Here is a 16,387-nt window from a genome sequence, read left to right on the forward strand (position 1 = left end):
ACATGGTAGAGTGTCATACGTGTGTGTGTGTGTGTGTGTGTGTGTGAGAGAGAGAGAGAGAACTGGGGATGGCAGCGCTATGTGTGCGAGGCTGGGCACTCTGTGTGTGAGGTACAGGGCAGTGTGTGTGTTGGCGCAGGGTGGCAGGACACTGTGTGTGTGGGAGGGGCAGTTCACTGGGATGGAGGGGGCACTGGCAGGGCACTCTGTGTATGTGTTGGGGCTGGGATGGTGCACTCTGTGTATGTATCAGAGGGTAGCCGTGTTAGTCTGGATCTGTAAAAGCAGCAAAGAATCCTGTAGCACCTTATAGACTAACAGACGTTTTGGAGCATGAGCTTTCGTGGGTGAATACCCACTTCCTCAGATGCATGATGTGTGTATGAGGGGCAGGACACTGTGTGTGTGGGAGGGGCAGGGGTGGCAGGGCACTGGAGAGGAGGAGGCATTGGCATGGCAGAGCACTCTGTATGTGTTGGGGCAGGAGTGACAGGACACTCTATGTCTGTGAGGGGCAGGGCACTGGCTGGGAGGAGGCACTCGCAGGGCACTCTGTGTATGTGTTGGGGCAGGGGTGGCAGGACACTCTGTGAGGGGTAGGGCGCTCTGTGTGTGTGAGTGAGAACCTCACTGAGGAAACTTGGAGGGCCTGATTCTCCTTACACTAAGGCCACTTTACACCTCTCTCGTGTGTAAAGAGGTTTTCTGGTGTGTAAATACGTAAGTTATATCCATTCTGAGGCCGCTTTACACTACCAGAGCTGTGTAAATAGACTTAGGCCTGGTCTACAGCTGAAACCTAGCTACTTCACTCAGGGGTGTGAAAAATTCACACCCTCAGAGACAGTCCGCTGACCTAAACCCCAGTATAGACACTGGTAAGTCAATAGAAGAATTCTTGCTTGGACCTAGCTACCACCTCTCAAGGTAAAATCCCTTCCATCGCTGTAGCAAGTGTCTATACTACAGCACTACAGTAGCATAGTTGCCACGCTGCAGGTGTGCCGCTGTAGCGTAAACATATCATTAGTGCAAACTGGTATCAGCCCTTTTGTCAGGGATTGTTTTGAATGTGTTTTCCGGGCCGATCTTTGTTACACTCCCAGACAGGGACAGTTTAAAACAGGAGTATTTTATTAAACTTTTGGCATAATCCAACAAAACCCTTCAACCTAAATCCTGACTAAATCCCTCAATATGAAGGTAAATAAAACTAAACTAAGGAAATAACTCATTTTATTTTTTATAAAGAACCACGAATCTAATTCCCTGTGGATCATACTCAAAATGTACCTTTTAGTATGATCAAAACCAGGTTAGTGATGTTGTTGACCATTCTGAAAGCTATTGTGCTTCTAAAATGGGTCACCTACTGCTGGGTATGAATGTTACATTGAAGAGAGCCTTTTTATGCAACCTTTATGGGAGAGTTGGTGCTTGTATAAGCACTGACAGAGTTCTTTAAATATTTACCATTGTATCACCCGAGAGTGACACACAAGCCACAGGACAGAATGACCTGAGCTTTTGAACAACATGCTTTTTTAACCAGTTGCTTCATTATACAACAGAGCTTTAAAGTTTCAGCTTCTGGATATTTCTCAATCTGTATTAGTTTTCCAGTCCATAATAGCAAACTATGGGCTACCTCTGGTTCAGATGCATATATATAAGAACATAAGAATGACCATACTGGGTCAGACCAAAGGTTCATATAGCCAAGTATCCTGTCTTCCGGCAAGTGGCCAATGCCAGGTGCCCCAAAGGGAATGAACAGAACATGTAATCATCAAGTGATCCATTCCCTGTTGCCCATTCCCAGCTTCTGGCAAAAAGTGGGCATCTCTGCCCATCCTGACTAATAGCCACTGATGGACCTACCCTCCATGAATTTATCTTGTTCTTTTTTGAACCATGTTATAGTCTTGGCCTTCATAACATCCTCTGGCAAATGATTTACATTTAATGAATGTCAGTGGGAATAGTGGACACCTACCTAAGGATGGGATGTTTCCCAGTAACAACAGTACTCAGTTCATAACAAGAGTTCCACAATATATACAGAAACCTCTATGCCATATGAATTTTAATTATAAAAGATTATATTGGGGCCTATCTGCTCTACTTGAATAAACATGCTTGTACACAACTCTGTTATGAATGGGGATACAGTTAATACAACTTTTTATTGCCAGTATGGATAGGCAAACAGCTCTGAAAATATATTAAGATCTGATTCAGTCCTGTATTTTCTTGTCCTCACTGGTAAGAAGAAGCCATGTTGTTACTATTGGCCTTAGGCAAAGAGTGGGACTCCATAGTGCTGGGAACTAAACAACATGGGACGGAAGACAGTCCCTGCCCCAGAGAGCTTACAGTCCGCAATGAGCTCTGCCACGGTAGACTCAATCAAAGCGTTTATTAAAGGATTGGGGTCTAACTAAGGACAATATGTGACAGGTGAGTATAGGACACAATGGTGGGAGGAGAGAAGACGGGTAACAATGATAGGAACACAAGGTTGTATATATTAGCTAAGTGTAAGCTAGATTTTTAAATTTTTGTATGTAAGTGAACAAGAAGGAGATTAATGAATCACTAAAAAACTATTTGCTTAGTTTTAATAAGGATGCCCTGGAGCATGGTAGAGAATCATGTGCTAGCAGGTATAGTTGGGATCTTAGGACCTTGCTTTAAAATTCCAGATTCTTTTTTAAACTTTTTAAATATACAAACAAAACAGGAAGCATATTACTGGTGTAGCTGATAATTTATGCAGTTTTTCTGTTGATTATACATCTTTATGAAATTAGTTCTTATGTGTTTGAAATTAAGCTGAGACCCATCCATCACCACTGTTTTTAAAGATTAGCACAGGCATACTACAACTGACTATGCTAATTACAATCATTTGGCCAGTATAATGTTTTACATTTCTTGAATATTATCAGTGCCTTTTGCAGTTGTCTTAGTCTCGTGTAATTCCCAAAGACAGCTGGTAAACCACCTGTGTTGATTTTTTAAAGTAACGAATGTTTCATTTTAATTAATAAAATGAAAACAGACTAGATACATTCAGTAGAGTTCTGATTCAGGTTCCAGTAGGAATGTGCACTTTCAAAATGATCACACACAATAAATTACTTTTTCAAAAACTGTACTCGTCTTATGCTTTAAAATATTAATACTATGGCATTGTAAGTGCTATCCATTATAAAATAAAACTAGCCATCCAACCATGTCCTTCTGAGGCTGAGGTCCTTTGGCCCTGAGGCACTCAAACTGATGTCTATTTGACAGAAAAGGAAACCATTTTATCCATATAGAAATGTCCAGTAGAGGGCCACCTTCTTTTAAAACACTCCATCAGTGTAAGAAATTAAGTAGATTATTAGTGTAGATCTAGGCCAAATTTTATCAAAGCATGTGCCTAAAATTCGGCACCTAAAACCACAGTTAGCCATGTAAAAGTCAATATTGAGATATTACAGTGATGAGCAATACAGAAGACTTAAGAAACTGTAGACAGATTTTCAGAGGTGCTGAGCACCTCAAACAGCATTAGAAGCATTCATAGTTATGATTTGCATAAGAAAGTGTTTTATGACAGGGTTATGCATATTATGCAAGATTTTTCACAACAATCTGAGAATACACATTTACACATGCTGGGCCAAAGTGGCTGGAACACCATTTACCACACAGAACTTATGTCCACTTATACCCAGGTTGAATTCAACCTGTTATAACATATTTTTAAAAAATTACATTAAGACTTTACATTGCATTTATAATACATTTCTATTTACAAAATTGCATTGGTAAGAGGAGTGTAGTCACCTTTTACATGTATCAGGGATCACAAGATAAATATTTATAAACATTTATGGTGTTTCCACTTCCGTGTGGCCAAAGTCAGCTGGGAGTCCCTCCTCTGCCAGCGGTAAATTTGGTTTACTAAAACGGTACCCTCCTCAATATTCCCCACAATGAGATACACCACGGGGCGGTAGGTTTGGGTCATCCTCTGAGTACAATTTTCATTCATAAGCAACCACTGTTGTACCATGTTCTGAGTATCATAAGGCAAGAGCAAACCCTGGTTGATGAGTTCCACCTGGCATTCAATATTATACGCCTGATCACCAGAAACTCTTCTCTTTTTGGACAGCTTTACCTTCACCGCTGGGGAAAAAAACACGTAAGTTGCTTTAACTATTTAAATGTAGCAAGGAATCCTGCCTAATGAGCAGTGGAGGGATACATAGTGTGTTCTAAAGTATAAGTATTAGGCCATACCTTTGTTTTGGGTCATTGCCACAGATTATGGCAGTATTTTTTCAAAGAGGGACATAGATAAGAGAAGTTTTTCACAGAATCACACAACCAGGAAAATGTAACCTCACAAAGATCACTGCCATATATCTTTAGTGACACTGCATGTGTCCAACTACTAGGGTGACCAGATGTTCCAGCACACTGGTATTCCAGCTTTGTAGGGCAGCCCAGTATCCCAGCTAATCTTATTGAAATTGTGACTTTGTCCATTTTTCAGCAGAATCAACCAGCAAAATATCTGGCTACTGCTGCCTGCTCTTTGCTCCCCCTTCTTTAGTTCTTCCCTTTCCAGATCCCATCCAGCTCTTTCCCCACATCTAACTGCATTATTGTACTTCCACACACGCTTCTTCTAAGGTCTGATCCAAAGTCAACTGAAGTCCATAAGAGTCTTAGTATTGACTTCCGTGGGTTCTGGAAAAGGCTTCTAGCTGTAATCTCAAAGCATTGTCAGTGGAACCCCAATAAGGCAGCAGCTAGAACATTCAAACCCTCATCAGGTAGGACCTTTTTTTAATGTTGCTGTTTACTGAATTTTGCTTTGTGTGGTGGGAATAATGCACATGTACACAATCAGTAAGGAACTTTCCTCTTTTAATGTCAAACAGCCACTTTCTTTTGTTTTTAACTGCCAAAAAAGGGCTACTTCACTCCTGTGCCACAGATGTTATCCATAAAGTACACTGCAATAAAGTACAGCAAACTAGACTAGAATAAAAAAGCCACATGGTTATAAAATAGACAATAAGGCAACCTCATCATTCAAAAGAAATCAGCATGGGACCTATTTGTATATTGTTTATAGGAGAAAAAAGTTCCAGAAAATATTCATTTGGGGCTAAATCCTGACACACACACACACACCCTGAAATCGGTGACCAAACTCTCATTGACTTTAGTGGGATCAGCATTTAGCCCTTGATATCCACTCACAAACTACTAGTTATATTAGAGATAGTTTTTGAATACATCTGAAGTGACAAAGAGTGTCCACTATTCAGGAATCAAAATAATAAGTGTCTAATCATACATATACTAACAAGAACTTACCAAAGTTGTTCGCACAGAAAACATCTAGTACTCTTTTCTGTGTAAAGAATTCCTCCACTGCTGGGCAGGTCTGGCATATAGGCTTTGGCAATTCTGGTAAGAAATATTAAAGTCTCGTTATTGTTTTGTCCTTTGTCTGAATTTAGTGCCAATGAAAGGTGCCAGAGTGACAGGCCTGAAGAGTGGCCTTCTCCATTTAACCACAGAACAGGTGTGACATAGGCAAGCTTCCAGACAGTGCTCTGAAAATGGGCCCCTTCTATGGATGAAAAGGGGTTTCATTTTCCATGCCCTTTCAGTCCTTGCTAAGAGTGACAAGGGTATCAATCTGTACCATTTATGGCATGTGTATGGCAGCAATTCTATTGGTGATGCTATGCTAAATTCATTAGAAGGAAGATCTTGTGATTAAGGCATTGGACTAGGGCTCAGGAAATGGTATTGGTTCTGCCACAGGCTTCCTGTCTGAGCTTGGGCAAGTCACCTATGGCCAGATTTCCAAATGTGACTTTAATAGGAGCTGCTGGATGCTAAAATCTGGGCATTAATCTCTCCATGCCTCAGTTTCCCAGAACTAAAATGGGAATCCTTCCCTACATCACAGAGCTGTTGTGAGGACAAATTTATTGTGTATATGAAGTACTCAAATACATGGTGATGAGGGCCATAGACACGCCTATCAGTAAATAAATAAAATACATTGACCTCTATTGATACAGTGGTGATTATGCTGCATATATGCATGATTGTATTAGCCTTCCTCCTGCCTTCTGACCAGCCTTCCTTGACTTCAGTGGCGTTATACTGACTATACCAATTAAAATCTGGCCCAGTTTACACTGAAAGTGTGCAGCACTTCACAGGATCAGGTGCTAAATGGATCTGCATGCATGCACAAACTGAATAAATGTGCACCCATGGAAATGACTACAAGAGACTGTTCTCAAAATTTGTCCCTCAAGTTGTATTTGATTGATTCTGTACACTTGATTTTAAAAGAGCTCACAGCCACTCCCACCCATCTACCTTTATGAATATGTTTGTATTCTTTGCTAAGAGATGCTAGACACATATCCTCATCAGCAGGGAAACGATCACAGTCCAAACTGTCAGGCCAAGACAGTCCATGGCAGAGGAGCAGAGGAGCACAGCTGTCACGAACAGCGACACACATACTCCTACAAGGATGGATGAAGCTGTGAAAAAATAAGAATCAGGTCCAATCAGCTACATTTATTGGAAGTCAGTAACAATAGTGATTACTACTACAGTAAATTCTGTAGAGTTGTGCACATCTTTCTTATATGTCAGTGTTTAACATCCTCAGTCTTCATGAGTGATACAATTCTACCCAGACAGAGGGTGCTGCTGAAGGTTCTGTATCTGGGCCTTGGGCTGGCTTTTAGAATTCATGCATTGTTTAAAGAAAAATGCCTGTATGTCATTCAATAAGGGCCTACTTCTATGTCCAATAACTGATTTCAGCAGTAGCTGGATTGGACCCTACATTATTAAAATGAATAACACAACAATCAAACAAAATAAACCTCAACATTGTTTGATCACAGCTCTCTCTCTCTCTTTTTTTTTTTTCTTTTACATCATGACCAACGTTTAAGTAGAACACTTGTGTGGAATTTTTTCCTAGAACAGGCAGGCAAAAGAAAGGTTAATAAATATGCTTCAGCAAAAGAGAAACAATTTGGCAGAGAATTATCTTCATTTTAAGATTAACCATGTGCATTCAGATTGATATCTAATCAGGTACGCAATGCAGGATTTTAGAACATGACTTGGTACTTACGTATCTAAGCAGACTGGTGCAAACAGAGAGCACAAGAATGTCCTTGCATGAGGGTGGCAGCCAGTTTCCACAAAGTGCTGCCATTCAGCAGATTTTGGAATAACCTCTGCCATACTTGTGTGTCCCATCAGGTTGGGAAGCCTCATTTCAGAATAACCAATGCTGTGGCACATGCCCATCTCCATAGGTATTGCTACACACTTAGTGGATAATCTGATGTCAAAACCCATTGTCAATCTTAGGAAGCTACTCAGAGCAAAGAGCATCTGTGCTGCAGGAAACATCTTTGTGTGACTCCTGAGTTGCTAAATATGGAGTTGTAAAGTCCCTCCCCAGTGTTCAGACACACAAGCCTTGTGGTTTATATACACCACAAACTCACTGCCCCATTCGTTTATCAACAGCTTATCAAAACACTCAAGACAAGACCTGGGCTTATTGCCCATTCAAGTGATTGTTGTGATAACCAGGGAGGTGGAGACAATGACTTTCCTTAAATGCAAAAATTTACATATGGGATGTCATGAGTCTAAAAATGTCAGTGCTGCTGCTGCAGCATGCTATGTGGCATATTAAATTGTGACACATGGTAGTTTGTTATGTGCATGCTAAATCAAATTAAGCGAGCCCCTAGAAAAGTACTTGACAGACAGGCTGTCTCCTGGGGTTGGTGTGTCTCTCTTGTTGTCAGACATTGCTGATTTGGCAGAAAAAAAACAGCCTAGGTTGACTTGTTTTGCTTTTGGTAATTGCCCCATGTCTCTTGCACTGTTTTACAACTTCAAGAGGCACTTTCTTTATGTGGCCATGTACTACAAAGGAGACAGCTTTCTGTTAGTAAAAGAATATTCTGTCTGGAACCTTCTCTTAAATCCTAATCCCATGAAGTGTTAAATCCACCACAACTACTGTTGATTTCAACAGGAGTCAGAGAACTGAGCGCTTGTGGAATTTACTGTATTGTCTCATTGAGTAGGATATCCAGAAGCAGGGTCATATATTTAGCTATGGAATGTTCATCTTTCATTGACTAGATTAGCAGAAGGTATATTCAAGTTCAGAGGTGGGGGAAGTTTTCCTAAATAGAATCATAGAATCATCGACTTTAAGGTCAGAAGGGACCATTATGATCATCTAGTGGATAGTATAGGACCATATTCTGGCTTCAGCTACAGTCATCTATGGCAACACACACTTACACAAAGCCAGAATATTGCTTATAGTTTGTACAGGACTTTGGGAGTGTTTGAGATGAAAGATGATATACATTTAAGGCATTCAGATGATTATGTATTTTAATTATTTTACTAATAAATTAATATCATTTCATTAACATTTTATGAATACATGAAAATGTATAACTGCAGATACTACTCCCATCACACTTTTTTTAGCACAAGTTCTATTGTCAATTTTGTAAATTAAAAATAAATAGAATTGCTGACAGTCAAAGTTATTTTCTTACATAGTATTAAAACAAAGGGTGCCAGATACCCCAGAAAAGGGAGCAGATTAGTTGAGGCCGTATAGGATCTGCGTTACAGCTAGCATACATATTGCTATTAGAAAAGTTATATCAAAAGAGGGTTGAAAATTTTTGAATTTCAAACTTTAGATAAAAAAATTTTGTGGACATTTTAAATTTTGATGAAAACAGATTTTCCCATCAGCTCTATTTATATCCAGTTTTTTAAAATCCATTTATTATCTCTTGATCCATTTCTCCTCAAATAATTCATTTTTTACTCTGAAGCACGCAATAATTGGGCTGCTTTACAATATGTAAACTTATTTCAAGCACTTCTTAGATATCAATAAAATGCCGGGTCCTAATCAGACTGAATCTACTACAAAGTATTTTCGCTGATAAATAGATGTGTATATAATTAAAATAAATAGGCTCATAATAGCTTTTTGAAGGACTCAGACATGGCAGTTATAGTGCTTGATTTAAAATATACTCTTCTAGAATGTTTTCAGACCTCTAGCAGCAACAGATTTTAGAAAGACAATACACTAGATATCTAGTATCGTGTTATGTGTAAACGTCTAGGGGTGAAATCCCAGACCCATTGAAATCAATGACAGAACTCCCACTGACTTCCATGGGCGTCTGGATTTCACCATACATTTTTGTTTTATTGTTTGTAAGCTAGCAGGAAACTTACATAATCTGTTTAAATACCCTGAAAAATGACAACATAAAAGTTCCCAGGGATTAATACTGTTTGGAAAAAACAAATATTCAATGGATGTTTTTTCTTTTATTGTTTCATTTCTTGCTCCTTGTTTCTGAGGACAGATATGGTTTATTTATACCTGTCTCCATTTCCTCAAACTAGAGGAGAGCAATACAAAATAAGACTAATCAGGGCTATGGGGAAGCACTTCAATCCTTTATTCATGAATGTCAAGTTCATCAAGTGCTCCATCTTCAACTCAAATTTAGGAGCCACATTTAAACTCAATAAAGATGTAGTTCCAAAGAAACTGGTTTAGTATCATTGACTTCAGTTGGACCAGGCTTTTACCTGTTGGCTTTAGAGCTACTTTGCAATGACATTGTGGCACAAAGCAGCCTTAACACAGGAGAATCTGGGCCTGAGTTTCAAACCAATTCAAAGAAACTCTTAAAACTGTCCTCTGACATGGTTTGGCTGCCCAGTGTGCACAGAGCTAAGTCATAGACCTGATCCTGCAAAACCTCTATGTACATAACTTCCAGTTAAATCAATGGGGGAGGCCTTAATGGGGTCACCCAAAACATATAACCCATGGGAAGATAACACCATGTAGGTAAAATCCTCCTCCAAAAAGGCCCTTAGGGCATCACCACTCATTCTGGTTGCCAAAGTAGGAGGGACAAATGAATAAGAAGCAGAGTTGTGATCAAGGCTTCTCTGTGTCCTGGCAATCCCTGGCAGCTGTAACAACTGCTTGGGGTTCTTGACAGGTGATGTAATATATGCTGATGGGCTGGCTCAGTGCCCAACTGGAGCAGGACTAGGAGAGCACAAAGGCGGTTTACAGCCCCTTTTGCATCCCTCAGCCTTAGTGGCACTGCGTATTTTGAATGGCACTCCAATGAACCCCAATGTGTCCAAAATTAACAAACCCCAAGGAGTTCTGTATTCACCCATGCTGTGCACAAGCCTTTGCTGAGTAACCTCATAATCCTATTGTTATAATGCCTTCAGCCTCTCAAAATTATTTTGTTGTATTTTTCATTGCTTTATGTCCGAGATTAGGTTGGAAGCTTTCCAACATCAGGACCCTGCCTTCTTATTTGTAACATGAGCTTCCTAGCACACTTTTGAGTGCTGTAAAACATATATTATTAAAAGACGTGGGGGCTATTAACTATTTTGAACATAATTCCCACAATCTATATAAAAATCCTATTTGATTTCTTCCAAACTATTATATAATGGCAAAACATAGACCTAAGACAAATTATCAGCTTGTTGCAGGCAACATTAATTCTTTCACTCAAATGGTGAGATTGTGCCCATGCATTTCTCAGCCAAGCAAGAGAATAATGGGGTTTAAACACTCAAATTCTTGATCAGCCTACATGGGTTCCAGTCTGTACAATGGAGAACAACTGCTGGTCTCTGGGTTATGAGCAAGTGGGTGGGGAGAGGGAAGAAGTAGGAGGGGTCCTGGCTCTGAGATGCTGGCCAGGTGTGAGTGGGGAAGCAAGTGGAACCCTTTCCAGGACTGTATTATATAGCAACTATTTCCTTCTCTCCCCTTCAAAGTAAGGAATTGCGAATCTCTGAGTCACAATTTCTTCCTGGTGCTGTTCCTGGATTGAAGCAGTTATGAGCTGCCACTTACTCAGCATTAGGGTGACTAGACAGCAAACGTGAAAAATCAGGACGGAGAGTGGGGGGTAATAGGAGCCAATATAAGAAAAAGACCCAAAAATCAGGACTGTCCCTGTAAAATCGAGACATCTTGTCACCCTACTCAGCATTGTATCTAAAGACTCACTCTAGTCCTAAATTAGCACTGCAGGAAGTTAAATCAATTTTCATGTTTGCATACTGTGCTCTGTCTTTAAAAGGATCTTCACTTTCTAACTGTAAAGAAGACTATTACTATTGTGTGTGAGTGAATGTGGTTCTTATTGAGGCAGATGGACTGAGTATCCTGCAGACACAAGATCTCAGGTTATAGAACAGGTACAGCACAATAGAACGAGCATATCAAGTGTCTCCATGCTGGCCTCTCAATATGCCTCCACCAGGAATTGGAGGGACAACTCCTCTTGTACTCAGAGAGATCAGTGCAGCCTGTCAGAAGAGACACATACTGTGTGCTCTCTCATGGAGGCTTCACTTCTGCCCTTTCTTGTTTTGCTGTGTATTCTTATCATTCTGACTCCTTGAGTATGGAAATAAAATGTGATGGTTTCGAATACACTTTACTTTCAGCTTTTTAGTTCATGTGAATCAAAAGCCAGTGACCACACAGCCCTACTGTGATCACTAGCTTTCATAAACACATACCCCTTCTGCTTGATATTTGTCGCTGCTTCTGGGTCGAGGCAGCAACTGAAACCATTACCTAGTAGGCCATAGTTCCTGTTATTTTTACTGGCTGCCTTTTGCCTGAAAACAAAGTCCTTAGGATTGGGCTCTTGAGTCTGTTGCACCTTGATAATCGTCCAGTTCAAGGGTACATTAGCTGAGTCAAATTGCTCATCCTGTGCTATTCTCAGCAGCATCATTTCCCAGCTAAGCCTTCTCCCTTCTGACACTTCAGTTCCAGACATTCTCAGTTCAGTCTTAAGTACAAGGAAGTTCTTAAGCTATATTTATTTGTAGGCCTCAGTAGTTTGACATCCTCCATGGAGGGAACTCCAATTGACATGCAATCTGCCAGCAGTTGTCTATACTTCATCATTTTTAACAATCTAGCAAGCCAGTCACTAAACAGAGACATGGCTTGCAGAGCACTTCACATCAATTAGTATGTTGACTCCTCCACAGAAGTAGGAGTTACAGCCCTTGGTGTTGCCTTTTCTTTTTGTGGCTACTTAGCTGCTCATCACTATGGTGTGGAAAAGTTGCCATGTGAATTTGCACGTGGCTTCATAAGGGGATCCTTTTACCATGTGTTTCACCACCCCGATCCCACTTTGATGTGTTGTTTCGTTTCATTCATCTGGTTATGCTGCATCTCTTGCTGCCCTTCCAAATCCTTGTGGGACTTCAATGGAAGGGCTGCCTGAGTAAGGACTACATAAAAACAAAGAAAGTAAGAATTGCTGAGGAAACTGAGTGAGGAAATTGCAGGGCCTACATGCCTTTTTTGTCATTATTATTAAACTAAGTTTTGCTAGCTTTGAAATATGTGATGCTCTTCTGTCAAAAAATAACTGCCATGTTCTACCGGTATGTTGTTCCTGAACAACAAGCATGATTTGCTTCAAGACTTTTGAAGTAAGTTGTGAGGTCACTTCCTTAGCCACAGGCCATATTTACTGTTCTTGACTATGAGAGACAGTCACCTGTTGATGGACCCTGATAACTTGAATAACTTGAATAACTGGAGACTATCCTCCTCCTCTACTCCATTCCCTTCATTTCCTTTGACTGTTCCCAGGGAGACAGAGATAAATGAGGAGCCACTGATCAGACTCTATAAGAAATGGGACTGGAATTCTCTTCAAAGAAGGCAGGAGTTTGTTTGGGCAATCTGAACAGATTAGAAAACTAAGCATTTAAAAAAAAAAGTTAAACTAAAGATGTTGTGCACTATTTAGCCAGAATCATTTTAGATATCAAACAAATAAAATAACTGTAGAAATGCAAGATGGTTTGAAAAGGATCCAACCCTTAAAGCTTTGTGCCTTCACTCTCCACTCACAGTCCTAATGAGAGATTTCGAAGAAGCCCTGCTTTGTCAGAATAAATATTTTGTATTTTAACATCCCAGTTGCCATTGTACTTTGCCACACTAACATGCTTTCTTCTATGACAGCAATTATTTCATAATTTCTTCTTTTGGCTTTGATTTTGGTGGATTACAAAACATGATGGTAAATAGATACTAGCGCCAATATAACTGTGAGGCATAGTTGTGTTTGGTATGGAAAGGGTTTTCTTTAATTTGTTAATAAGAATGGTTTTAGATATGCTTTAATTTTTTTGAAACCAGAAATATTATTTTTACTTAGAAAGAGCTGTAGGTGCACATAGTACAATACAAGAGAACAGGGCTATGGCCCTGGGATGTTACAAATGAGGAGCTTTGTCTTTATTACTATTAATTATTTATTGGAGAATAAGGATTGTCCAATGGTTAGGGTGCTTGTCTTGGACTTTAGAGACCCAGGTTCAATTCCCTGCTCTGTCACAAATTTCCTGTGTGACACTAGGCAATTCACTTAATTTCCCTGTACCTCAGTTCTCCATCTGGAAAATGGGGATAATAGCACTTCTCTACCTCACATGGGTGTGGTGAGGCTAAACACATTAATCACTGTGAACATGGGTGGTCGGTGAACTGGCCTTTGGGGAAGGCTAGCCCCTGGCCCCTTCCTTTCTGCTTGAGTCCCAGCCCCTCCTCCTCCCCTTCTGTCCCTCCTATCCCACAGGAGCCCAGAGCACTTCTACCATGGGCCCCAACCCCAGGCCACCCAAGCGCCCCCAGCCCCAGAGCGCTTGGTGACATAGTCCCAGCACCAGGCAGGTGGCATGGCCCCAGCGCCAGCTGCCCCAAGTCCTGGCGGCAGGCCAGCCCGCCCCAGCCCCAGTGAGCCTGGGCCAGGGAAGAGTGGGAATTGCAGGAGGGGACCTGGAGGCAGAGCATGGGCAGGGTTATGCCAGGCTGTTTGGGGAGGTACAGCTTCCCCTGGCCTATGATACCCTCTGCCCATGTCTGTGAGACACTCAGATACAATGGTAATAAGGGTCATAGACATACTGGTAGGAGCTAGTACAGTAGTGCCAGAGGCCCAGGGTACTTCGCACCATACAAAGAGTGAGTAAGTAACAGCTTCTAAATAGACCTGCTAGACAAAGCCTGGTCTAGGAAACAGGGGCACAGTGAGGTGATTTGTTAGTGGCAAAGGCAGACAGTAAAGTTAGAGGCAGCTGTTGGGTAAATGCTGTGTGCAACACAGGTTGCTTCTGAGAGGACAGTGGAAAGAAAAAAAGAAGGACAAGAGTTGAAGAGTATTATAATGCAAGTGAAATTCCTGCTCTTCAAACATACTTAAGCTTTGTGTAGCAGGGACCATTGTTTCATTAGATGTCTGTGCAGTGCTTAGAATTTGGGGCTCCAGCTCCTTACTGGGATCTGTAGGTGCTAGAAATATACTATCTACATTGGGATTCTATACTGCAGCCCATCCCTGTACTATATGAGCACCTTGCACATAAAATCAGTAGCAATAGCCACGTCTCTAGTGGATTCATGGAGTCCCTTGTTAGGGATTAAAAACTAACCTATGCATGAGGGGACAGTGGTTGTTGTTGATGGTTTGATCTACTTGTTTGTATTTATTGTTAGTTTTTAATTTTTACTTTAGTTTTTTTTAATTTATTTGGTTTTAATTTAATTTAATTTAATTTAATTTTTTTGCATAAAAGTGCAGGTCTGTTTAGATAGATGGAATGTCAATGTTGGGGGTGTCATTCTTGTTACAGAGGAAAGATTCTTACGAAGAGGCAGATTTTGCAGCATTTTGTAAAGATGATCAGATTCTGGGTTTGCCTAATCGCCTGCAGAAGTTCATTTTATAGTCGGATTCCCTCCACTGAGAATGCATAGTTCCCGGGAAGTAAATAATAATAGGAATGAATATGCAGGTTTTAAGAATAATGAACAGGATGGTTTAAAGAAGACTACACTGTACAGAAGAGTGTATTGAATGATTTGCCAGCCCCTTTTGAAGCAAAAGTTAAGTAAAAGTAGCTCCAAAGATGCTGTACATGTATGCTTTAACATAAGCCAAAGATAAATTCATTTGGATGAAAGTCAACAGCGAATACATACCAATTGTTTGTAGGCCATTGAGAAAGTAAACAGGGTCATCTTGTCTGTTCCCAGCACTTTCTCTGTCTGTGGCTGGTAGTCAGCTACTGATCAGTATGATAAGACAAAAACACATCAAGACCTGAAAATTATGTCTGGCCTCTGTTTGATACTGGAGATAGCTCAGATCAGTTAAGAAAGTAAAACTTTCAGGTGAGTACTGACTTGACTCCATTAAGCCAGGAGCCGCCCCTTTCAACTGGACTTGCCAGCTTCCTGAATCCTACTTCATATTATGCTAGGTTCCTGGAGGAAAAACCCATGGCTTGGCATTTATAATAAAATAATAATAATAATAAATAATAATAATAAACATCGGGCTAAATTGTCTGCTGATGTAACCCAACTGAAGTCAATGAAACTTAATCATGTGATTAAAAGTGAAACATATATTTAAATGGTCTACAGAATAGGGATAGTTTTAAATATATGTTTAAGATTATGCATAGGTTTAAGTACATAGGCTGAATTGGGCCTTATGGTCAAATCGTGAGATCTTTTCATGAGCGAGAGCTTTGCTTGAATAATGATGGCAAGATTTGGCCCACTTATTTAGTTTGGAAAATATATTGTAACATAAATGAGTGAAATAAAAGTTCTATTTTCAAATGGCTTTGGTGAACAGGGATTTAGAAATAATAATTTGTCAACAAATAATCAAAGCCACAGCCTGAAGATGCATTGTGTTTTTGTCTGATGGCTTCTTGGTAGGTTCTTTTTGATGGATCCTGCTATAAATCTATCAAGATAATATTCTTTTTAAGTAAGTGGATTTACTTTTAAAAGTTCTACAAAGAAAAAGCTGTTACACAGATGAAATATTAGTCTTTACTTTTGAACTTTCTACTTGAATAGTAGTCTTGGATTCAGATTTTTTTCTAGACTTTCCAAACATTTGCATTCAGATAAACACAAACAGGTAAATGTACATGACCCTTTTGGCTAACTTTCTTATAGGAAATGCCTGTGTCTTAAATCCATCAACTGATACAACATTATAACCAAGCTTGTTTTTAGGAAACTTCATTCTGAGCGCATGAAAAAGAAAATATGTTCGCATTAGATGTAAAACTGTTAGGACAGGGACTGTCTTGTAGAGCATCATGTATATCCTAGTGATATATAAATGTGATAATTATTTGTTCC

General features: G+C 40.1%; 1 protein-coding gene across 1 annotated transcript; it reads right to left on the reverse strand.

Annotated features, from left to right (window-relative positions):
• Positions 1–2,758: 2,758 nt before the first annotated feature.
• Positions 2,759–7,422, reverse strand: LOC127043073 (secreted frizzled-related protein 2-like). Its single transcript, XM_050936757.1, has 4 exons — positions 7,193–7,422; positions 6,415–6,584; positions 5,389–5,481; positions 2,759–4,185 (listed from the first exon to the last, which is right to left on the reverse strand). Exons 1-4 carry the CDS (start codon positions 7,420–7,422, stop codon positions 3,875–3,877), a joined length of 804 nt encoding a protein of 267 aa, XP_050792714.1. The 3' UTR covers positions 2,759–3,874.
• Between the last annotated feature and the right edge of the window lie 8,965 nt (positions 7,423–16,387).

Source organism: Gopherus flavomarginatus, chromosome 1 (genome assembly GCF_025201925.1).
Source record: "Gopherus flavomarginatus isolate rGopFla2 chromosome 1, rGopFla2.mat.asm, whole genome shotgun sequence".
Classification (NCBI taxonomy): Eukaryota; Metazoa; Chordata; order Testudines; family Testudinidae; genus Gopherus; species Gopherus flavomarginatus.